Genomic DNA, 25,395 nt, shown 5'->3' on the forward strand with positions numbered 1-25,395 from the left:
ACGCGCATTCATTGTTTTCGAGTGGCAGATTACTGCACAAAACAACTGTTTCTCAAAATGGAAAATATTAATATCGAGAAATTTATTTCTTTGATAGAACGTCAACCCACACTGAACGACAAAAAATTGGATTTTTGTAGTGACTGCACAAATAAGAAGAGAGATTATGAATGGAAATCTGAAACTGAAACGAAGACTGACTGAACTAACATTTCATGAAAAAAGCATATATTTTTACTAAATACAGCAACAATGTACATGAATTAAATTTATACATTGAACTGTTGGACAAATCATTTTATTGCATAAGCACACACAATGCTGAAGTACAGTTGTTTTACATTTAATATTTCAGAAAGTAAGTTATAAAAAACATTACTGAGAAAAGTGTTAATATGTGCTCATATTGCCAATGAACAGGTCCTGCTGGGGAAGTAGAGTACTCAGAAAATATTTATGATTATCTTGAGTCATTTGCCAAGCACATTCACTCATTGCAGAAATATCCAAAAGATAGTTTCCTGCATGAATACTGTCCGAGTCATGTATTTCTTTACTGTCACATTATCTCAGAAAATTATGAAGCATACAACAGGCTTCCACAAAAATCGGCGTTTGTGTTGAGGTGTCAATGTAATAATCTCCAATTATTTGCAAAAATTGGAAAAGCACTGCTAACCGATTTGATTAATAAATCGGTCATTGGCCAATAAGGAAGAGCTCGATGCTCACTTTCAGCTGAGTAAAATTACGTAGAAAAAAAATTTAGAAGGTTGATCCAAAAAATGTTCTAGCTGTAAGCCAAAAGTGCATTTGCATGTCATATGTTGGTGGCCAGAGCAATTTTAAAGTCTTATGCGGTTACCTATTTGTTGGCAGACAAATAACTATGAGATTAAATCAAATATAAATAATCATACAATGAAGGCTCTCAATACCAGATGTTTCAGCTGCTGAGAATTCTTCGGACTGCAGGCAAGACTCAGCACAGCCAGGAGCACCTCCGAAGATGTCCAACGTAGCCTTTTACGAAACGTCAGGGATTGAAGAGTTCCACGGACCACGGCCATACAACCCGGAAGAATTCTCAGCAGCTCAAATATATATAAGTTTTTGTTTGTGAGCACTTTGTTTGCAGGACTAGGCCTGCAGGTCTAGATGCTTGGAATGGGCCATTAGGAGTGGACAGAGCTGGTTATTCTACACTTGCAACCATTTCATCAGCAGTGTTCACAATGTCAGCACAACATGTGTCAGCACTGCACAATGCATAATTATAAAATTTCTTGCTCATAAACAACATTCAAGTGACAAAAATTTTTTGGGGATTGACTGTTCAGGGACCAAACATTGTCAAAGACTTTTGTGGCCTTCTGGCAAAAAGAATGGAAGGAAGGATGAGAACAAGTGGAAAATCAGGAACACACTCACCATCCTCAGACCAGCATTACGGTCGAAAATATTCACACACAGTTCGAGACATTCTTAAAGACGACTGATGGGTAAGTATGTCTGAAAATGCAGACTGGGTTGGAATAAGTTATGGGAGCTGTCAAGCTATCGTCACAAAAGGCCTAAAGTTCCGTAAAGTGTGTACCAGAGAGTCCATCGCCTGCAGATCAGAAGTTGAGACGTTTGGAGGTCTTTCAGAGGCTTCCAGCAAGGGTTGAAAAAGGTGATGCATTTTTGAGTGGAACCATCACCTGTGATGAAACAAGAGTCCACCACTACACTACCGACTGGAAACAAGCCGGTACGGAATGGCGAAGGAAAGGGCACGCAGCCCAACTAACACCCAAGACAAAACTGTCAGCTGGCAAGGTTCTTTCAACCATTTTCTTTGCTCGACAAGGCACTTGACTCATTAACATTTTGCACAAGCAATGCACAATCAGTGTTGCATGTTGCTGTGACCAGCTGCACGAGGTGATGCCTGCGTATCACCGCAAAAGACCAACCAATTCAAGAAGCTATCTTCCTCCTAGACAATATCCTGCCCCATACTGCCTCTCTAATAGTCTGAAAACATCAAGAAATTCCTTGGAAGCAATTTGATCATAGCTTGGAACTATTGCTCTGCAATTTTAGTTTATTTTGGTCACTTAAACACACTTGAGGAAAGGCAATGATTTGAAGATGACAAGGGCATACAAGAATTTGTGCACAACTGGCCCCCTACTCAACAAGCTTCATTCTATGATGCAGCGATAAAAAATTTTCCTTCTTCTTGGAAAAACTTATTTCTAAAGCAGAAAACTATGCAGAAAAATAAATTATATTTGAATTAATTTTTAAAAAATAAAATACCATTTATATTTGAGCTACTTTTGTATTTTTGTATTATTAATACAAATCAATATTTGTTTTCATACGTGTGCATAAATTTAAACACAACTGTAATATTTTTTGGGATGAAATATATAAGAATGCTGTACATTGCTTTTTGAATTTTTTTTATGGAAGAGTTCTGCTAAAATTAATTTTACATTTAACATCACTGTAGTAAGTAGTACACTGCAGACCAGAGTATAGTTGAAATATGGGGCTGAAGAAGACAACTGCAACAGTAGCACCAGCAGCAGCAGCCTTCCTTACCATCAGCACAGATGGGCCCTTTAAAGGCAGTCCACCTGCAGTCACACCAATAGCTATCGTAGCCTTCGTGGCACGTCCCATTGTTCAAGCACGGACTGCTATCGCACTTGCCAATACATCCTGGGCTTACACCTGTCAATGCAGAACACTTAGTAAAACACAGACTTGTAATATCACAGAGCACACATGCACATAAGCGTGAAAGCAACAAAAGAAACTCAGGGGGAGTTAGACAGGCGAAGGGGTTTCAAAGTGGAATCTTTTTCCAACTATGGAGTAAGTCCTATCTCACAACTAAACATTATAATCAGAATGAGATTTTCACTCGGCAGCGGAGTGTGCACTGATATGAAACTTCCTGGCAGATTAAAACTGTGTGCCAGACCGAGACTCGAACTCGGGACCTTTGCCTTTCACGGGCACGTGCTCTACCAGCTGAGCTACCCAAGCACGGCTCACGACCCGTCCTCACAGGTTCAATTCTGCCAGTACCTCGTCTTCTACTTTCCAAACTTGACAGAAGCTCTTCTGCTAACCTTGCAGGATCAGCACCCCTGGAAGAATGGATATGCGAAGACATGGCTTAGCCACAGCCTGGGGGACGTTTCCAGAATGAGATTTTCATTCTGCAGTGGAATGTGCGCTGATATGAAACTTCCTGGCAGATTAAAACTGTTGTGCCAGACCGAGACTCGAACCCGAGTTTGAGTCTCGGTCCAGCACACAGTTTTAATCTGCCAGGAAGTTTCAAACATTATAATGACCAGTAAGAACAGACCAAAAATAACAAGGGACTCTGATACCAAAAGTACCATCTTCAAAATTAAAAGCTACTGGATTACAAAAGTGTAAAGTACAGTCCTTTACAATCCAAAAGAATCCTCACTCTACTAAGAAAAAACAAATTACAGATGATCAGATTTCAGGATCATAGGTCAAAACAGCAAAGTATCAGCATTTCACCCTTGCGCACACTCGCATAGTCGTATTCTGCATTCACATGTACACAATCACAGTGCAGTGAAATATCAATAATAGTAAATGCATAGTTTGTACGATGTCAAAATTATGAGGGTTTATGGCTATTATAATTCTTAAATCAAGTTGTACTGCAGTCACTAAGTTTTCTGTGTTACTGAATTACAGTATATCTGTTGCAGCCACATGAGAGGCAAGTGGGCAGGCACAGAGGTGTTGATATGCAGTTCCGCACCCGAGCCCCTTTGCACACCACAAGACAACCGGGTTAAGGTGCACAATTGTAGTGACATCACACAAAGGCTGTGTAATGCCCGATTGGCCTGCGGTTTATTTCCTCACCGTTGGGACACTGAGATGTTGACCAGTACGTGCCCGGAAGCAGTGTAACGGCACAACAAGGTTGCAACTAATTGCTATAAACACACTCTGCTTCTAGCCACATACGTGCACGCTGGCAGCACCCTCCACGACATCAGGCCCACATCTATCTCCAACGAGCTCGGGCCAGTAAGCAGCTGATGCAGGTCTGGGCAGCCAGCGCCAACAGACCAGTTCACAATTCTAAGTCCGGCCCACAGACTGACACAACAGGGAGCCGCCCCCCAGGCACCACTGAATTTCTGCCTCAGAGGGCAGCAGTTCACACCCACGGCAATACTGCTGCCGTACCTCCGAACCAGGGTGAGCTTCTAACCCAGAAGACTACAAGATTTCAGCAGACATACATGTCACTGGCAGTGCTCACTCAAGCACATGCTGCTGACTGACATGAACAGTGTCAGCAAAGCAGGACACAGACATCGACTGGCCACCCAACGCTGTGGCCTTCTGACGTCGTCAGCATCACTAGTGGACCACGTGCCTACTAAGGGCAAATCCTCGGGCATCACCGCACTCCGGCATTGTAATTTAAGATGAATAAAATATGTTGTATCTTACAGGTAAGTTTTCCTACACCCCCCCCCCCCCACCAGAACCGCTGGGTCCACAACCCACCACCTCTACACCACAGCGGCCCCACTCTCCGGTTTGCTACAACACTCGAGATTTCCTTCATCATCAAAGCCGAACCCTCGGTCCTAGCCTGTGACTCATATAGTTTGTTACTTTCTCATTGTGCTGCAAAAGCTTTATATACCTGGTCAACAAATTAATACACTATGTGATCGAAGGTACCCATACACTTGGCTGAAAATCACTTACAAGTTTGTGGCGCCCTCCAACAGTAATGCCGGAATTCAATATGGTGTTGGCCCGCCCTTAGCCTTGATGACACCTTCCACTCTTGGAGGCATATGTTCAATCAGGTGCTGGAAGGTTTCTTGGGAAATGGCAGCCCATTCTTCATGGAGTGCTGCACTGAGGAGAGGTATCGATGTGTCAGTGAGGCCTGGCACGAAGACGGCGTTCCCAAACATCCGAAAGGAGTTCTATAGGATTCAGGTCAGGACTCTGTGCAGACCAGTCCACTGCAGGGATGTTATTGTAGTGTAACCATTCAGCCACAGGCCGTGCATTATGAACAGCTCCTTGATTGTGTTGAAAGATACAATCGCCATCCCCGCATTGCTCTTCAACAGTGGGAAGCAAGAAGGTGCTTAAAACATCAATGTAGGCCTGTGCTGTGATAGTGCCACGCCAAACAACAAGGGTGCAAGCCCCCTCTGTGAAAAACATGAGCACACCATAACACCACCGCCACCGAATTTTACTGTTGGCAATACACACACTGGCAGATGACATTCATCGAGCATTCGCCATACCAGCACCCTGCCATCAGATTGCCACATTGTGTACTGTGATTCAAAACTCCACACAATGTTTTTACACTGTTCAATCATCGAATGTTTACACTCCGCACACCAAGTGACGTGACGTTTGGTACTTACTGGCGTTATGTGTGGCTTATAAGCAGCTGCTCGACCATGTAATCTGCGTTTTCTCACCTCATGCCTAACTGTCATAGTGCTTGCAGTGGATCCTGATGCAGTTTGGAATTCCTTTGTGACGGTCTGGACAGATGTCTGCCTATTACACATTATGACCCTCTTCAATTGTTGGCGGTCTCTGCCAGTCAACAGACGAGGTTGGCCTGTACGCTTTTGTGCTGCACGTGTCCCCTCGTGCTTCCACTTAACTGTCACATCAAAAACAGTGGACCTAGCTATGTTTAATCTCGCGTACAGACATATCACACAAGTGACACCCAATCACCTGACCAAGTTTGAAGTCCGTGAGTTCCACGGAGTGCCCCATTCTGCTCTCTCACGATGTCTAATGACTACTGAGGTCGCCGATATGGAGTACCTGGCAGTAGGTGGCAGCACAATGTACCTAACAGAAAAATATATGCTTTTGGGGGTGTCTGGATACTTTTGATCACATAGTGTAGATTATCTGATAAAAACTACCCAGAAACCTTTTAGTCAAAATTTATATGGGCTATATTTCACCTTTATCTTTATGGCATCTTGAACTCTGCTGGAAACACAGAACAGAAGTCCATTTTTCCTCAAGAGTTGAAACCAGAGATGGTAGTGATGTTGAACACCGATCTCTAGCGCGAAGCCAACGTTTTAACTTGTTCCAAAGCTCTTCCATCGAGTTCAAGTTGGTCTCTTGCCAGGCCAGCCAATTTCAGGAATGCTACTATCCACAAACCATTGCCTTACCTTACACAATGCTGTGAAATGGGCGCATGTCCTTCCACATTTAGCATTTTCTTCAATGCACACCCTAACAATGAAACAAGAAACCGTACCATAACATGACGTCCTCTGGCACTTCACGAGATGGCAGACAACATTCTCCAGGTATTCACTAAACCCAAAACCTTCCCCTGGATTGCCACAAGCTATAGTGTGACTTGTCACTCCACATCTCTCAGATCCAGCTACTCACTGCCCAGTGGTATTGCTCTTTACGCAACTTGAGAGTCACTTAGCACTGACTACGGAAATGCATTGCGTATGATGTGCTGCTACGTGGCTATACCCCACTCTTTTTAACTTACTACCAACAGACATTGCGTTAGCTGGACTGCTGGTTGCACTTCAGAACTCACGAGTGAGTTGTTCTGCTGGTATCAATATTTTACAGTCACCCTCCTCAATGTGCAACGGTCCCTGTCCATCAGTATGTGAGGCCTGCCTGGTCTCTGTTTAGGTCTAGTTGTTCCTTCATGTTTCCATTTCACAATCGCACACCATTTCGGAGAGAAATCGAAGTGTTTGCTCCAGTCGAATGGCATTTTTTTAATAGTCAGTTTCAATGCAATAAGGTTTTATCTTCAGGCACATTAATTTACAAGCAAAAAAAATTATATGCAATTTCCCTAAAAACGGACACTACATTGTCAGGTCCCTACTTATTTATAAGACAGACATGTAAGTTGTTAAAAATTGTAATAAAAATGAAATCACCAATTCAGATGAAGATCCAAAAACACATCTCCTAACTAAAGATATGTTTCCCAACTACAACCTGGCTTCTACCACTAATACCGTCCACCTTCCTGCTTCCATACTCATCAAATGGCTCTGAGCACTATAGTACTTCTGAGATCATCAGTCCCCTAGAACTTAGAACTACTTAAACCTAACTAATCTAAGGACATCACACACATTCATGCCCGAGACAGGATTCGAACCTGTGACCGTAGCGGTAGCGCGGTTCCAGACTGTAGCGCCGAGAACCATACTCATCAACTCAATATCAAACTCATACACAGAAAGAAAAGCTACTATTCTAAACCAATTTTGATAGAGAAGTGTCAAACACTGGCCATCTGATTTCTGTGGAATCAGCAACTCACTGGTTCGTTTACAGGTACAACAGCCTTTAAATCTCTCACCGGATAATTATAAACGTAATTGCTACCACTTAAAGACCAAAACAGCGGTGCTACATACCATACAATCCCTTCTCCGCATAGCTTCGCAAGTCTACTCGCTGTCCATTGAGCAGCAAAGCTCGGATGCAGCCCGTAAATCCATCTCGGTAGTCTACAGATGCTCCTGTAAACCGCCACATAAGCATTACAAAAGTCTCCACATTATGTTGTATCAAATGTATGATGTCCAATAGAAAGTGTGGATCATTATTTAAGCAATGAGGTGGCAAACAAATTTTTTTGAAATTATGAACTGCTGCATGCAAAATAATATAAAAAATAAAATTTACAGTCACGAAACAAAGAAATGAAGATGCAAACTAAGCACATTTCAGTAATGTTACAAGTGGATCATCATAAAATACTACTCGAGCAAATGATGCACGAAGTGACTGCTATGTTGTTGCAACAATTGAAGCAATTCTTTTGCAAGCAGTATACACAAAACTGTTTTGTACGGCAATCCCATAATATATTTTAAATGCGACTGTAAAGTTGTCTCCTACCATTCGCCTCAGACTTGCTTGGGTGCATGTCACTGAGTACTACTGGATTTCAAGTTAAAAGTTTGTTAAAGCAGGTATCACCCTTTAATTGGAACACAGCATCTAATATTGTCTACAGACACAAGTTCCTTTTCCTTTGCATTAAAGAAGACTTTCACAGTCTTCAAGATTTTACTTTTGCTTATGGGTCTTGTGCGACTGCTAAAACTTAGTGTTTAAGATTGCAATAACTGATGGTCTGGTAGCTAACGACGATTCCTACACCAAATTCATTTATTTACATACCCTTTACAATATCTAAATGTTCTGAAAATCTTGTGTGATACATGATCTGCAAGCCTGTAAGTATTATTAGGTCGGTGCATAAGTTCATAGTGTGTGTGTGATGCACATTGGTATTCCAGTTGATACGGGTTCATTTTTCGACTGTCACATTTTATTTATAGTTTACTGTTATTACTTGAGTTTTAAATACTATCATTTTGTCATTCAGAAACAATGAATCGAGCTGTGTAGACAAGAGAATGGAATGTTAAGTGAAGAAATCTGAACATTCCTGACATTCTTTTGTTTGGTCGAATACAGGAGCGACAGCAACAGAGGCAACCAGAAACATTTGCACTGGGTATGGAAATAGTGCCATTGGACAGAGCACAGCAAGAAAATAATTTTATCATTTTAAGAAGGATATTTTTGAAATGAGGTGCTCTCCACATTCAGGAAGACCTTCAGGATTTGATGAAGATCAAATAACTCATTAATCCACAATGATCCACATCAGTGTACTCAAGAACTGCAAACGTGATGAACTGTGATCAGTAGAGCATTCTGCGACATTTGCATGCAATGGGAAATGTTAAATAATTGGGTGTAAGGATACTGCACGCTCTAAGCCAAAATCGCAAAAATCCGCAGGTGGCCATATGTGCATCTCTGGCTCCTCGTCATCAAGTGGCTCACAAACAACATCGAGCATTCTTATCCCGTATTGTTACTGGTGGTGACAAATGGTGTTTTGGAATGATAAGGAAAAGAAGGGAGAGAGTGAGCTCACACAAAGACCTGCATGCACCCACAAAAAAAGATGTGGTATAATACACATTGCTTTAGTGGTGCGTAACCATCACTGCTAACATTTACTGTCAACAACTCGGACGTGTTGCAGATGCAATCCAAGAGCAATGGGAAGAAAGACTGCACGAAGTGACGCTACTCCACAACAATGGCAATTCGCAGTCTGCTTGACTGACAAAAAAATGCTGTTCAGGAGCTGAGTTGGGAAGTCATTTCCCACCCAGCTTATTCACCTGAGCTTGTCCCCTCAGATTTTCACCTTTTCTGCTCTCTAACAACCTTCAAGGAATATCATTTCTAGAAGAAGATTTCTATAGTTGCAGAATCGAAAAGTTACCCCAGTACTTGCAGAGTGCTGTGAATAGTAAAGGAGTGTTTATTAGACTTACTGAAAACTTATTTCAGTTCACTTTGTCACTTATGAAGTATTTTACATCACAGGACATCTGGCTGCAAACCGCCTACACAAAGTTTGGGGGAGGGGGGGGGGGGGCAAAAAAACGCCGAGAGAACTCCATATATGGGGAGGATGACTGTGTCATTTGAAGCTCCTGATGAATAAGCATTGAGTGATGAAGGGGAGAGGAGGGGGTGACACCACAATAATGACTTTCTATCCTCTCATATACTAGCCATAAGCTGTTGTTTAACTGTAGTTTTTAAATATTGATATTTATAAGGAATAATATTTGTATAACTAACACATTTTGAAATATTAAGTATTTCATAATCTGTGATTCTAATTTCAATGTTGAGTTAAAAACATGGATTCCCTGAGATTTTAAGAAATTCCTCAAATTCCTTGAGATTTCTGCGATTTTTTTTTTTTTGTAAATAAATTCCAGGTTTTCCAGAACGCTACCCTGAATGAACTGTTAACACAAGATTTTGCTGGTGCTTAATTATGGGCGCATCTTCAACTGGACTAAGTTGTTAGCAACACTTTGCAATGTAAAGAGGTCTCAACAATATTAGGGATGAGCACTAGATATTACCCTAACACTGTATTCTTCCTACAAGACAAGTTGCCCCAAACATTATTCAATGAGATGATGTTAAAGAAAACACACAAAATTGATGACTTATTGATTTGTTTCTAGCTTTTAAGAGGCACCAGTGTGCATTTCTTCTCATTAAGCTCTCATTCATGATTATGCTTCAAAACTTGTAAGGTCCTGTCAAATACACTATAGGCCTCCCACCCAAAATCAAAAGAAAATAATTGAATATGACTTTTATATCTGTGGATACTGTAAGGAACATTTTGATAGAACATAAATAATTTAGGAGTGATGGACACCACTCACTGAATAGAACAGGCTTTGAGCTGTTGACAGTCGCACAGAGACAAATTAAAACTTGCTAACTTTCAGGAAACTCCTTTGAGGAGCTAGAAAACAAATGCAAATAAGTGAACACTGAAGGTCTCACATAAGCCTTCATAGACGAGCAATATCACCTCCAAAGAAATTTACTGTATCATACCCTCGCAGACCCCTAGTACTCCCATAACCCCCAAGAACCAGCTGCTAAGGAGTGGCCCTCTCATCACCCGATATCAACCTGGACTGGAGCAACCGAACCATGTTCTTCGCCAGAGCTTTATCTAATGTTTTGCCCAGAAATTAGGGACATCCTGCCCCTGATCCTTTCCACCTTTTCTAAAGTGGTATTCGGCCAGCCCTGGAAAATACACACACCAAAAAAAGTTTTTGCATCACCTCGGTTCTGGGACACGTACAGAATATAGAAATGTAAATCAACATAAACATCATTTCCGTCCTTTTTATTGACGATGGGGGCGTAACTTGTCGTCCATGAAGATGAATGCCTCGGCAATATGCTGCCGATATGGTTGCACTATCCATCAGAGGGTGGCATTCACGTATCATACAGCTGTTACGGCACCTTCCATGACCACCAGCGGCGTACGTCGGCCCCACATAATGCCACCCCAAAACAGCAGGGAACCTCCATCCTGCTGCACTTGCGGACAGTGTGTGTAAGGCATTCAGCCTGACCGGGTTGCCTTCTAACACATCTCCGACAATTGTCTGGTTGAAGGCATATGTGACACTCACTGGTGAAGAGAATGTGATGCCAATCCTGAGCAGTCCATTCAGCATGTTGTTGAGCCCATCTGTACCGTGCTGCACGGTTTCGTGTTTGCAATGGTGGACCTCACCATGGACATTGGGACTGAAGTTGCACATCATGCAGCCTGTTGCACACAGTTTGAGTCGTAACACGACGTCCTCTGGCTGCGCGAAAAGCATTATTCAACACGTTGGCGTGGCTGTCTGTCAGGGTTCCTCCGAGCAATAATCCACAGGTAGCGGTCATCCACTGCAGTAGTAGCATTGGGCGGTCTAAGCAAGACATGTCATCGACAGTTCCTGTCTCTCTGTATATCCTCCTTGCCCGAACAACATCGCTTTGGTTCACTCCAAGACGCCTGGACACTTCCCTTGTTTAAAGCCCTTCCTGCCACAAAGCAACAATGCAAACGTGATCGAACTGCGGTATTGACCGCCTAGGCATGGTTGACCTATAGACAACATGAGCCTTGTACCTCTTTCCTGGTGGAATGACTGGAACTGATAGGCTGTCGGACCCCCTCTGTCTAATAGGCGCTCCTCATGCATGGTTGATTAAGGGTTTAGTGACATCTCTGAACAGTCAAAGGGACTGTGTCTGTGATACAATATCCACAGTTAACGTCTATCTTCAGTAGTTTTGGGAACCAGAGTGACGCAAAACTTTTTCTGATGTGTGTATATAAATCCTGGTCCACCCCTATGCTATTCCACTCCCAACCCTTGCCATAAGACCTGCCAAATTCACCAACCCAGCACATCCACTACTAGTTCTGTCACAGGCTTATCTAAACAGAGGCAGGACCACCTGTGAAAGCAAAGCAGCCACATCACGTATCAACACTCTGCAATTTATACAAAGGATTTTACATGGGTATGACCACTGACTAGCTGCCCACCAGAATTAATTGCCACTGCCAAACTGTGGACGAGAAAAGAGTTGACCAACTAGTCATGGAACATGTTGCTGAGCTCGACACAAGTTAAGTTCAACAGCTGCCTCACAACCCATGCCATCTGATCATTTCCTCCAATACCAGCTTTTCTCAAATATGATGACAGGAGCTAACGTCACGACACATCCTACTCTGCCATAATCCTCCTGGCCTCAATCTCCACTAGCCCAATCTGTATGCACACAACCTACCCAATGGTCTCCTCTTGTCCTGTCATGTCACCCTATCCTAATCCATGTCTGCCCCATCCTAATCCATGTTGTCATTCTGTCCTGCACAATCTTATTGGCACCATTGACCCTGTGTCACACACCTGCTACCTCTATTCTCTCTCTCTTGGATTTTTGTCCCACATACTGGCATCCTCCAAGCTGCCAACTATCCCTCCCAACTTCCCTCATAATTCCTGCCTCTTTCTTCCTCTGCCTATCACACCCAAGACAACCCCTCACTCTAGCCCACCTACTGAACTGCTATCTCTGCACTGTGTGTTCAGCTAGCACAATGTAGTTATACAGGTGTGTGTGTGTGTGTGTGTGTGTGTGTGTGTTTTCTCTCTCTAGCTCTTTAGAGGAGATGTCTGAAAGCTAGCAAATTTCCATTCTTTTGTGTGTGCTTGTCAATGACTGAAAGCTTCGACTATTTGATGAGTGGTCTCCTTTACTTATAAAGTAATTACATTTTATACCGCTCAATCTCTTGAAATTGTGGTTCCATATTTAGCTTCTCTTAGTAGACTGTATTTTACTAGCAGAAATAGCAAATACTGTGAAACATGAGAGTAGAGTATGCTTTTGTTTGATTAAAAATAACAATATTGAACTTTTAAATTAGTGTAGGCAACAATAAGCTGAGAACACCGACCGACGACGAGATCCGATGTCAGGTGTAAAGCTCGAACAGGTCCAGGGGGTTCTCGTACCTCTGCCTTCAGAGCCCCATCGACCACTATGCGAGCTTCTTTCCTGAAAGACAATAAACATGTGAGAAATGTACAGTATAGAAATATTTCAAGATAAGGATTACAGTTCATGAAACGATGCAACATGGTTTTGAAGAGTCTTCTAAAGATAAGAAATTGAAGGGTTAGCGAGTTAACACAGGAGAAACCATTACAAAACAAGATTGATGGAAGAGGATTAAAATTATATGGCATCTGTATAGAATGGAGAAGGGAAGGATGCCTAGGAACACATATGAGAAGAAGACTGAAGATATATAGACCAAGTTAGAAGCAGCCAGGGAATCAACAGACAGGTGGTGGGAAGAACTGACAATATAGAGAGATTGTGCTCCAAACAGATCCAGGCAGTGGTGGGAAACTGTACAAAATGAGAATGACGATGATCTACACATCGACACACAGTCTACTGCTGTGGCCATGCAATATGCTTTTAGTAATCTTAATAGTCGTGACTACCATGGGACATTGCAGAATGTACTGTTGGCACTGAAATGTTAATTTTTTATCTTTCATAATGTCAAACATATAAGGAAAAGATAAGATAAGACTACTAATTGTCATAATGATGGCAGGTTGAGTTGCAGACAGCCATAAGCTTTCAGCCAAAGCCTTCTTCAGAAAAGGAAACACACACACACATTCATTCATTCACACAAGCAAGCACACCTCTCACTGTCATCTCCGGCATTCCACTCTGAGCTGCCGGAGATGGCGGTTGTGTGTGTGAGGTGTTCTTACTTATGTGAATGAATGTGTGTGTGTGTGTGTGTGTGTGTGTGTGTGTGTGTGTGTGTGTGTGTTTCCTTTTCTGAAGGGGGCTTTGGCCAAAAGCTAATGTGTAAATGTCTTTTCATTATATCTGTCTGCAGCTCAACATGTCATCCTTATGGTGAATAGCAATCTTTTCCTTATATTGTTGGTATTCCAACCCAGAGTTAGTTTCATAATGTCAAATATGTAAGCTGTTTTTCCTCTGTACATCACCATGCTAATTCTCTCTCTCTAAATTCACTGTGCATTTATATTATTCCTATCTCTAAACATTCCCACATGTCATTTCATTTCTAAATTATTACCTCGTTAGAACTGTCAAGATTCACAATTTCCTTCTTTCATAAATTTCATTTTCATTCCACTGTGTTACTGTATACAATAATGTCATGCATAATTTTATTCACAGTAGAATTATTCTGCCTATATTGCTAGTATCATGCAAAGATTTGTGCTTTTCATGATATTCTAATATTTAATTTTTGTTGAAAAAATGAATCGCTTGTGGTGAAACTGTCTCTTCTTTCCAAACACCAGTTTATCTGCCTTATGCGACTTTCTAATGTAAGCTAATTATTTTCACAAAACCCAAGGTTCTTTGCAACTTCTTCCCTGCACGGGATATTTGCTAGGTTCCCAACTACATGCAGCTGCAATTAGTAATCCACAAATTAATACAATTCTTTGAAAGCATTCTCAGAGCCCTTAGAATATTGCACTAGCTTTCTTTCCAACCTCAAACCACTACATGTGCTTTTGCAATCACCTCCCCTACTCAATTCAACTACCTTCCTCACAAATTCGATGCTAGATTAATGACCATTCGATATTTGCAGTACTTCTTGTAAAACTGGCATTACACCCATACAGTCTGATTAAAAGGAAATATCCTTCTCAGCGAGACTTTTTTTTCTCTTTCTTTCCTTTTTTTCTTTTTTCCTTTCACAGATGCATCACGAAGCTCTCTAATTATTGCGATAATCCGTTAATTCAAGTGGTGTAAAAATGTCTTTTGTATTAAAGCAACATATACTATATTACAGTTTCATCATCATCATATCATCATCATCATCATCATCATCATCATAACCCTCTTCAACTGTCGGCGGTCTCTGTCAGTCTACAGATGAGGTCAGCCTGTACACTTTTGTGCTGTACGTGTCCCTTCACATTTCCACTTCACTATCACATTAGTCCCCATTCGGATCTCCGGGCGGGGACTACTCAAGAGAACGTCGTTATCAGGAGAAAGAAAACTGGCATTCTACGGATCGGAGCGTGGAATGTCAGATCCCTTAATCGGGCAGGTAGGTTAGAAAATTTAAAAAGGGAAATGGATAGGTTAAAGTTAGATATAGTGGGAATTAGTGAAGTTCGGTGGCAGGAGGAACAAGACTTTTGGTCAGGTGATTACAGGGTTATAAATACAAAATCAAATAGAGGTAATGCAGGAGTAGGTTTAATAATGAATAAAAAAATAGGAGTGCGGGTTAGCTACTACAAACAGCATAGTGAACGCATTATTGTGGCCAAGATAGACACAAAGCCCATGCCTACTACAGTAGTACAAGTTTATATGCCAACTAGCTCTGCAGATGATGAAGAAATTGATGAAATGTATGACGAGATAAAATAAATTATTCAGGTAGTGAAGGGAGACGAAAATTTAATAGTCATGGGTGACTGGAATTCGTCAGTAGGAAAAGGGAGAGAAGGAAACATAGTAGGTGAATATGGATTGGGGGGAAGAAATGAAAGAGGAAGCCGCCTTGTAGAATTTTGCACAGAGCACAACCTAATCATAGCTAACACTTGGTTCAAGAATCATAAAAGAAGGTTGTATACCTGGAAGAATCCTGGAGATACTAATAGGTATCAGATAGATTATATAATGGTAAGACAGAGATTTAGGAACCAGGTTTTAAATTGTAAGACATTTCCAGGGGCAGATGTGGATTCTGACCACAATCTATTGGTTATGAACTGCAGATTGAAACTGAAGAAACTGCAAAAAGGTGGGAATTTAAGGAGATGGGACCTGGATAAACTGAAAGAACCAGAGGTTGTAGAGAGTTTCAGGGAGAGCATAAGGGAACAATTGACAGGAATGGGGGAAAGAAATACAGTAGAAGAAGAATGGGTAGCTCTGAGGGATGAAGTAGTGAAGGCAGCAGAGGATCAAGTAGTTAAAAAGACGAGGGCTAATATAAATACTTGGGTAACAGAAGAAATATTGAATTTAATTGATGAAAGGAGAAAATACAAAAATGCAGTAAATGAAGCAGGCAAAAGGGAATACAAACGTCTCAAAAATGAGGTCGACAGAAAGTGCAAAATGGCTAAGCAGGGATGGCTAGAGGACAAATGTAAGGATGTAGAGGCTTGTCTCACTAGGGGTAAGATAGATACTGCCTACAGGAAAATTAAAGAGACCTTTGGAGAGAAGAGAACCACTTGTATGAATATCAAGAGCTCAGATGGCAACCCAGTTCTAAGCAAAGAAGGGAAGGCAGAAAGGTGGAAGGAGTATATAGAGGGTTTATACAAGGGTGATGTAATTGAGGACAATATTATGGAAATGGAAGAGGATGTAGATGAAGATGAAATGGGAGATAAGATACTGCGTGAAGAGTTTGACAGAGCACTGAAAGACCTGAGTCGAAACAAGGCCCCGGGAGTAGACAACATTCCATTAGAACTACTGATGGCCTTGGGAGAGCCAGTCATGACAAAACTCTACCATCTGGTGAGCAAGATGTATGAGACAGGCGAAATACCCACAGACTTCAAGAAGAATATAATAATTCCAATCCCAAAGAAGGCAGGTGTTGACAGATGTGAAAATTACCGAACTATCAGTTTAACAAGTCACAGCTGCAAAATACTAACGCGAATTCTTTACAGACGAATGGAAAAACTGGTAGAAGCAGACCTCGGGGAAGATCAGTTTGGATTCTGTAGAAATGTTGGAACACGAGAGGCAATACTAACCTTACGACTTATCTTAGAAGAAAGACTAAGAAAAGGCAAACCTACATTTCTAGCATTTGTAGACTTAGAGAAAGCTTTTGACAACGTTAACTGGAATACTCTCTTTCAAATTCTGAAGGTGGCAGGGGTAAAATACAGGGAGCGAAAGGCTAGTTACAATTTGTACAGAAACCAGATGGCAGTTATAAGAGTCGAGGGGCATGAAAGGGAAGCAGTGGTTGGGAAAGGAGTGAGACAGGGTTGTAGCCTCTCCCCAATGTTATTCAATCTGTATATTGAGCAAGCAGTAAAGGAAACAAAAGAAAAATTCGGAGTAGGTATTAAAATTCATGGAGAAGAAGTAAAAACTTTGAGGTTCGCTGATGACATTGTAATTCTGTCAGAGACAGCAAAGGACTTGGAAGAGCAGTTGAACGGAATGGACAGTGTCTCGAAAGGAGGATATAAGATGAATATCAACAAAAGCAAAATGAGGATAATGGAATGTAGTCAAATTAAATCGGGTGATGCTGAGGGGATTAGATTAGGAAATGAGACACTTAAAGTAGTAAACGAGTTTTGCTATTTAGGGAGTAAAATAACTGATGATGGTCGAAGTAGAGAGGATATAAAATGTAGACTGGCAATGGCAAGGAAATCGTTTCTGAAGAAGAGAAATTTGTTAACATCGAGTATAGATTTAAGTGTCAGGAAGTCGTTTCTAAAAATATTTGTATGGAGTGTAGCCATGTATGGAAGTGAAACATGGACGATAACCAGTTTGGACAAGAAGAGAATAGAAGCTTTCGAAATGTGGTGCTACAGAAGAATGCTGAAGATAAGGTGGGTAGATCACGTAACTAATGAGGAGGTATTGAATAGGATTGGGGAGAAGAGAAGTTTGTGGCACAACTTGACTAGAAGAAGGGATCGGTTGGTAGGACATGTTTTAAGGCATCAAGGGATCACAAATTTAGCACTGGAGGGCAGCGTGGAGGGTAAAAATCATAGAGGGAGACCAAGAGATCAATACACTAAGCAGATTCAGAAGGATGTAGGTTGCAGTAGGTACTGGGAGATGAAGAAGCTTGCACAGGATAGAGTAACATGGAGAGCTGCATCAAACCAGTCTCAGGACTGAAGACCACAACAACAACAACAACAACATATCACATTGGAAACAGCGGACCTAGGGATGTTTAGGAATGTGGAAATATTGCATACAGATGTATGACAGAAGTGACACCCAATCACCTGACCATATTCGAAGTCCGTGAGTTCCGCGGAGTTCTCCATCTGCTCTCTCATTATGCCTAGTGACTACTGAGCTCACTGATATGGAGTACCTGCCAGCAGATGACAGCACAATGCACCTAATAGGCAGCACAATGCACCTAATATGAAAAATGAATGTTTTTGGGGGTGTCCCGACACTTTTAGTCACATAGTGTATACAGTACTGTAGCCATTCTTAGCACTAGTACTGAAAATATTTAGAATCCAATTTAATATTCACTCAGTATTGACCCAAAGCCTGAGATAGTTAGAAATTCATTTTTTTTTCATAATTTGTATCTCACTTGTATCTATGTGAAAGTAAATGAAATATATGGAGAAAGTCTTCTTACTTCATGGTAGATGACGATGGAGGTCACTCCAATTATACTAACTTGTAATGATTACCTGCCAAATGAAAGCAAATGGAGGGACATGGTGAACTCTAGTTGTTGTACTTTGATTGATCCAAGTTATTTGCCAGCAAATTTAAATGCTCGATTACTGCCACAAGTCAGATCCAAGTTCGTACTGGCCATCCCAATATAAATTTTCCGACCTTTTTCTCAACTGTTTTAGCAAATACAGGGTGGCGCACGAAATGTGTTACCAATTGTTTCTTTCACAATTTACGACGCACATTAGATATCCCGCTGTGATCTCTACAGCAGTACCAGCAGAGCTTGGAAAAACAAATGAGTCATGAAATGACATGTAATTCACGATACTGCCGCTAGGAGACTAGTAAGCAGCAATGGCTGACAATGGAAGACTGACGACACAGCAATGATCGGCAATTGTGTTACTTTTTCATGAAACGAAAAGCCTTGTTGTGACTCAGAGGCGTTTTCGACAACAGTTTAACACACGATGGGTCCCTTGCAAGAAGACCATCCACAAGTTGTACGAAAAATTTGTACAGCAAGGAACAGTATTGGAAGTGAAGCGACCTCGGCCTAAGCCTGTTTGTTCGCCGGAGAATATTGAAGCGTTACGAGTTGCTGTACAGAGAGGTCCCGGGAAATCGTGTAGAAAGGCAGCAGTGCAACTGGGAATATCCAGACGCTTCGTTCAACGCATTCTTAAAAGTTACCTCCATATGTACCCATACAAGATGACCTGTGCACAGAAGCTCACTGAAGAACACAAGCAGCAGAGACTACAGTCTGCTCAGTGGGCGGAGGATACGGAAGAAACTCTCAACAACGTTTGGTTTTCAGACGAGGCGCGTTTTCATTTAGAAGGTGTGGTTAACAAACAAAATGTATGCTTTTGGGCCACTGAAAACCCGCAAGTGCTTCGTGAACGACAACATTACGCTCCGAGGATTACAGCGTGGGCAGTAATTTCCAGTCACGGACTTATTGGACCCTTTTTCTTTGAAGAAACTGAGCAGTGAGTGTTATTTGAGCATGCTTCGCAATAGCTTCATTCCACAGCTTCTTGCTACTGCCTTGCCCTTTAACACGCAGTGGTTCATGCAAGATGGAGCAAGGCCACATACTGCAAACACTGTGTTGGAGTTTTCACATGAGCATTTTGACATGCGGATCATTTCACTCAGGTATCCAGGTCGCTTCAATGACTGACAATATTGGTCCCCCAATAGTCCAGACCTCAATCCATGTGACTTTTTTCTTTGGGGGTACCTAAAGGAAAAAATTTTCCCGAAACGTCCACGTGATTCAATGGAGCTCAGAAGACTTCTTCTTCAAGCTTGCAGTGAAATTACAGAAGACATGTGCTGTAGGGTAATCACTAACTTCAGTGTTCGTTTGAAGGAAGTTAGGAAACGAAATGGTGGACATATTGAGCATGTGCTGAGTTACAACAAATCTCCATGGACAGCTCTTCATTGTAGTACATGTTCCTTTCAGATTGTATTGACAATAAAGTTTATATTCAAAAACAAAATGGTAACACATTTCTTGCGCCACTCTGTAAATGCTTATTAGGCCTTGGTTTGTTCTTCCCGGCCACTATCAAAATAAAAGCTGACAGCATCTCAAAAGAAAATACTTATGCTCAAAAGTATAAACGTAAGAAAAGCAAACATATAATCCACTAACCAGTATTATTATGAAGTTTCTGTCAAAGAATGCTTGTGAAAGATAAGTTTGGATTGCAAACAATGAGATATATTAACAGGACGTAATGTATATTATCTTGCAGCCTGCAAAGGGAACACAATGGACAAAATAATTGCAAAAAGTTACTTATCAACAGTAGCTATAAGCATCAGTACAACAACAATTTTTGACTGTCTATCATTTTGGTGGCTCACCTGTTCCTTTCCACAGAAACAGAATGCCAGTTGTTGTCAGCCAGGCGATACGAAGTCTCCACATTCACTCCTAGAGGGCCACCGCCGGCCTTGTAAATAAACTGAAGATGGTTTCCTCCTGTAAGATTAATATAAATGTACAACTACACACAATTTTAGTACAGTATTTCACATGTCTCTCTATCAGAAATTTTATTCATCTACAAACTGCGACACATTAGTTTTCTGAAGAATGCTTTCTTTTTGGCAAACTGATTCCCATAACTACATACAATTACTGTGTGTGTGTGTGTGTGTGTGTGTGTGTGTTTGTGTGTGTTTTTACTTAACAGACTTCATATTATTCCACTCTGGAACCAAACATTTATTTTCAAGCATTTTTATGGTCCTATCAGCATCATTACAGGTAGAGATGGCTGGGAGGTTCAATGTATTGTATGTATTTTTTTCAAAAGGGAAAGGTGTGAGGCAGAGAAGATAAAAGCAGAATACTGTATCGACGTAATAAATCAAGTGAGAAAACTAAAATAAAAAGGCAACTGAATGGTTGCCCCCCCCCCCCCCACTTACTTTCAGAAAGTGAAATTTTAAGCACTGCCAATAACACATCTTGAGGTGTAAAACCATCTAGCTGCTGAAGCTGTTGGTTTCATCCTGATGGACTTGAATTAAGTCAACAACTTGTGCAGTTGCTAGAAAACAGTGCTTATCTGTGACATTCCCAAGAACAGAAAGGCGAGCACCAGATGTGATTTCCAGGTTGGGAATTACAATAACAAACAACTTGCGAGAACCGATTAGCAGTGCCTGTCCTCATGATGATGATCTATGTACCAAAGCAGTAAAAGTAGTGACAATATGGCAAATGGATCAGTGCACCATAGCATTTACTTGTAGTCCATAGCAAAGGACGAGAAAGTGGGTGCCTAGTTACTATCAACTTTAAGCACAAGCAACTTAATTTAGAGCAAGCCATTGCTGCTTATTTGTTATCTCACAAACAATAGGAACACTTTCAGCCAAGACTGTCATTGGCTTTGAGTAACAGCACCTTTATTTCACAAGAAAAATAAAAGATTAGATTTGTCCCATGTAAAACTTTATTTTCCTTACAAAAACTTTGCTTGAGCACAGAAGACAATGGTCTGATTACTCAGGAAGTACCGCCTCTAACAATAAAAACAAACAATAAAAATTAAAAAATGAGAATCACCATTTTATTCAGTGTTTACTTCAATTTTAAATCATAATTATAGACACAGAAATCATAATAATTTTTTTTAAAAATAAAAATATCTCAAAAAGAAACCACCATATTAATAATGTTTTCCAAGGAGCACTGATTCACCGCTGCCATACAGGTACCGGCCATATTATTACAGCCAGTTTAATGTAAATTCAGACTAAAAACCTATATTTCTGGAGGTTGTATTGTATTCATTTATCCTATAAATCTACATAATGCATAGACTGGTTTGGAGTCTTGTGAAAATTTTATTTCATTACTGCCCATTCCCAAACTGTATGCATTATTTTTTGAGCATATATTACAAATAACTCCACCTCACATACATGATCCTCACTGCCAATAATTCAAATGCTTCAATACAACATCTGAAGGAAAATTACGGGACATCTCATTTCAATTTTTAACGTTTAAATAACCACAAATTAACATGTTTAGTACAATTTAAATGTGTAAATCAAATCTACTTCGCAAAAGTGTTGTTAATCAATCATTGTGTATTTTGTTTTTATTTTTTAAATAACATTTAACTATTGTAAACTTCCATGTTGGAGTTTGTAACTCACCAATGATTGAAACCTTGATGTAATCTGTCGGTCCCCTGCTGTGGATGATAACAGCATTCTCTACTGTCGTCCTGAACTCAAAGTATATGTCACCGCTGTGCCCCATATCAAATTTTGGCAGATTAATAGTGGCATCAGATATGCGGAAAGTGACCACATTGTCAAACAGATCTGCAAGAGAAGCATTTTAGTTCAGATAATTTGAGCTGACAAGTCCACTCTCCTAGTTTGATACATAATCATTTCCTATTTCAGTTTTTAAAAATCTTGAACATGGCTGGATGCGGAAACTTTCTGAAGGAAAAGGTGAGAAAACAGCCAAATCAGTTGCAATAGCACTAGGTTTACTGAAAATGCTCAACATACGTTTTCAACGTCTTTAGAAATGTCTTTTTCAGAAGGATCAATGATTAACACTGGTAACATGACGTTTATGAAAGTACATTAAATATTAAGCCATAGGGCACAAATGAAGATCAAATTCATCTCCATAATAATAAAACCACCATATACCGTCCTCACTGTCATCATAAAGTACCTCAAAATTGCAACTTTTGTGTTTGTGAAGTACTTCCCAATGACTGATAGCACAAAATTTTGCAGTTTTACTAAGAGATGAACTTGATATTCATTTGTGCCCTATGGCTACATATTTAAGCTACTTCCATACACATAAATTCACCTGTGTTAATCACAGATCCTTCTGAAGGAGACATTTTAAAGACATCGAAACCTACATCAAGGGTTTTTCAGTAAACCTTGTAACATTGCAATGGATTTAGCTGTTTTTCATCTGTTCCTTTTTTTTTTTTTTTTTTTGCACATATTTTTACACTGGCTGTCAGATCATTAAGACAAAGAGATTTGTGGCAAATAAAAAACAAATCTCGTTTACTTACAATAACAAAGTTGGTTCCCTTCTGCCCACAAACAGGATGTAAATTAGTTTTTACCAAACCTCCTTGACAATTTTCTTCTAAGCTATGTACACAAAGTAAGTTTTGAAGCATATTTGCTGACATACAATGTGTGTGTGTGTGTGTGTGTGTGTGTGTGTGTGTGTGTGTGTGTGTAAATCTCTATTCAGAGAATGTACAACAATTACGTTCTCTCTCTCTCTCTCTCTCTCTCTCACACTGACACTCACACTCACAACCCCCCCCCCCCCCCCCAACTCACACACACACACACACACACACACACACACACACACACACACACACACACACACAATTTTTGACACATTACTGACAGTACAAGAAAGCAGGACACACAGATGAAGTGCAGTCTCGATATGGTACTTAATTATTAATATAAATTTGCAATAGTTTTCAAAAAAGAAATGAAGACAAGTTACACAATTCCCTATTAGCCCTGGTTTTGAATATTTTATTGTACAACAGACAAGAGATTTTCTAAAATTGACTATGATATTCTCATAAAGTTTTTAATTTGAGCAAAGTTCTCTGATGTTAATTCATTCAGCAGTGTTTCTTGATAAATATGTACACCTCTGTATTCATTTCTTCACCCAAACATTTTTTCTTAAATTTTTGATTTACATCACAATTTTTCTTCAATAATAATAATAATAATAATAATAATAATAATGATGATGATTATGATGATGATGATGATGATGATTATGCTGCAACAATGATGGCAGCTACTCCCATTTTTTGCACGACACTAAACTTCCTATCTTATGGTAAATCTTCCGGGATGTAAGGTCGTGGTCCATGAAACTCTTCAGCTCCTAACGTTTCGTCCAGAGCTGCGCTGGACATCTTCAGAGGGGTGTTTCTCCTCCGGTGAGTCTTGCCGACAAGACTCACAAGTCGGCAAGACTCACCGGAGGAGAAACACCCCTCTGAAGATGTCCAGCGCAGCTCTGGACGAAACGTTAGGAGCTGAAGAGTTTCATGGACCACGACCTTACATCCCAGAAGGTTTACCAGAAGATATGTCATCCAGTCGTGAAAGCCTTCATACTATGACTAAACTTCCTCTTGTGGATCTCATGAGACATCTCTAGCGGCAATATTATGTAAATAGTTGCAGCAGATTGCTGAAACTAGCTTACCCAAGCAACTTGCAAAAGTAAACTTGCACAAGTTCTTGTTCCAACATAAATAGCTCAGCAAGTGCTCACAGAAATTAGCTGCGGAAGTTACTTGCTAGTGCACAAACACTTTTACACTCCTGTACATCTCAGGAAAAAAATATGCGTCAAGCAGAAAGTGACTGTAACCCAATTGTTCTGAGGCTCACCATGCTCGTGGAACTACAGTGGGAAGGGAGGAAGTTGGAGTACAGATGTAATGGCGACACCTTGTTTTCTAATGTGAGCAACCTTCAATATTAGAGTTGTTTTTCTAGCCTCTAGTGCTCTTAGTTTGAGCAGACATTGGGAGGGCCTCTGCTGAGCTGGGCAAATTACTATCCAGTCGTGTGCTGTGATCTTTGGTTCGAAGACCTATTTGATGCAGCTCTTCATGCTAGTCCACCCTATACGAGCCCCGTCATCTCTGAGCAACTACTAAAACCCACATACAGTTGAACCTGTTCACGCAATAAATACCCTTTGGCCTCTCTCTACAATTTTTACCCTAACCTTTCCTCCATTACGTAACTGACAATTCATTTGTGCTTCAGGACGTGTCCCAGTCAAGCTGCACCACAAATTTCTTTTCTCCCCAACACTATTTGTTTCCTCTCTGTTAGTTGATCTATCTATCAAGTCACCAGCATTCTTTCGTAGCATCATATTTTGAAAGCTCCTATTCTCTACTGCCTATATCCACGTTTCACTTTCATACAACACTAAACTGCAGACAGGTACATTCTGAAAAGTCTTCCTAATGGTTAAAATTATAATAATGTATGTTTTTGGGTAGGGTCCGCCTTTAGCAAAACACAATTTTGTTTGTTGTCCCAAACAACTTGCTAAAGGTGGACCCCACCCAAAAACATGTGTTATTGCTAAAGCAAACACAGACAAACGAGCTTCAGCCTCAAGATGGTTAAAATTAAGTTAGATTTTAACAAATCTCTTTCTTCAGAAAAGCTTTTCACGCTATGCGAAGCCCGCATTTCACGAATATTGTCTCTACTGCACCCACTGACAGTTATTTTGGCACCCATACAGCAAAAGCCATCTTCCACTTTTAGTGTCTCATTTCTTAATCTAATTCTGTCAGCATCGCCTGCTTTAATTTG

The 25,395-nt window shown here is 40.6% G+C and overlaps 1 protein-coding gene across 8 annotated transcripts in view; it reads right to left on the minus strand.

Annotated features, from left to right (window-relative positions):
- LOC126215247 (neurexin-4) overlaps positions 1-25,395 on the minus strand; it is a 198,731-nt gene that overhangs the window by 33,669 nt on the left and 139,667 nt on the right. For all 8 annotated transcript variants that reach the window (XM_049941921.1, XM_049941918.1, XM_049941919.1 and 5 more), the window contains exons 16-20: positions 22,177-22,347; positions 20,365-20,482; positions 12,965-13,065; positions 7,488-7,592; positions 2,596-2,727 (exon numbers count right to left, since the gene is read on the minus strand). In XM_049941921.1, coding sequence (XP_049797878.1) covers positions 2,596-2,727; positions 7,488-7,592; positions 12,965-13,065; positions 20,365-20,482; positions 22,177-22,347 — 627 coding nt within the window. The remainder of the gene's footprint in view (positions 1-2,595; positions 2,728-7,487; positions 7,593-12,964; positions 13,066-20,364; positions 20,483-22,176; positions 22,348-25,395) is intronic.

Source organism: Schistocerca nitens, chromosome 12 (genome assembly GCF_023898315.1).
Source record: "Schistocerca nitens isolate TAMUIC-IGC-003100 chromosome 12, iqSchNite1.1, whole genome shotgun sequence".
In the NCBI taxonomy this organism is placed as follows: domain Eukaryota; kingdom Metazoa; phylum Arthropoda; class Insecta; order Orthoptera; family Acrididae; genus Schistocerca; species Schistocerca nitens.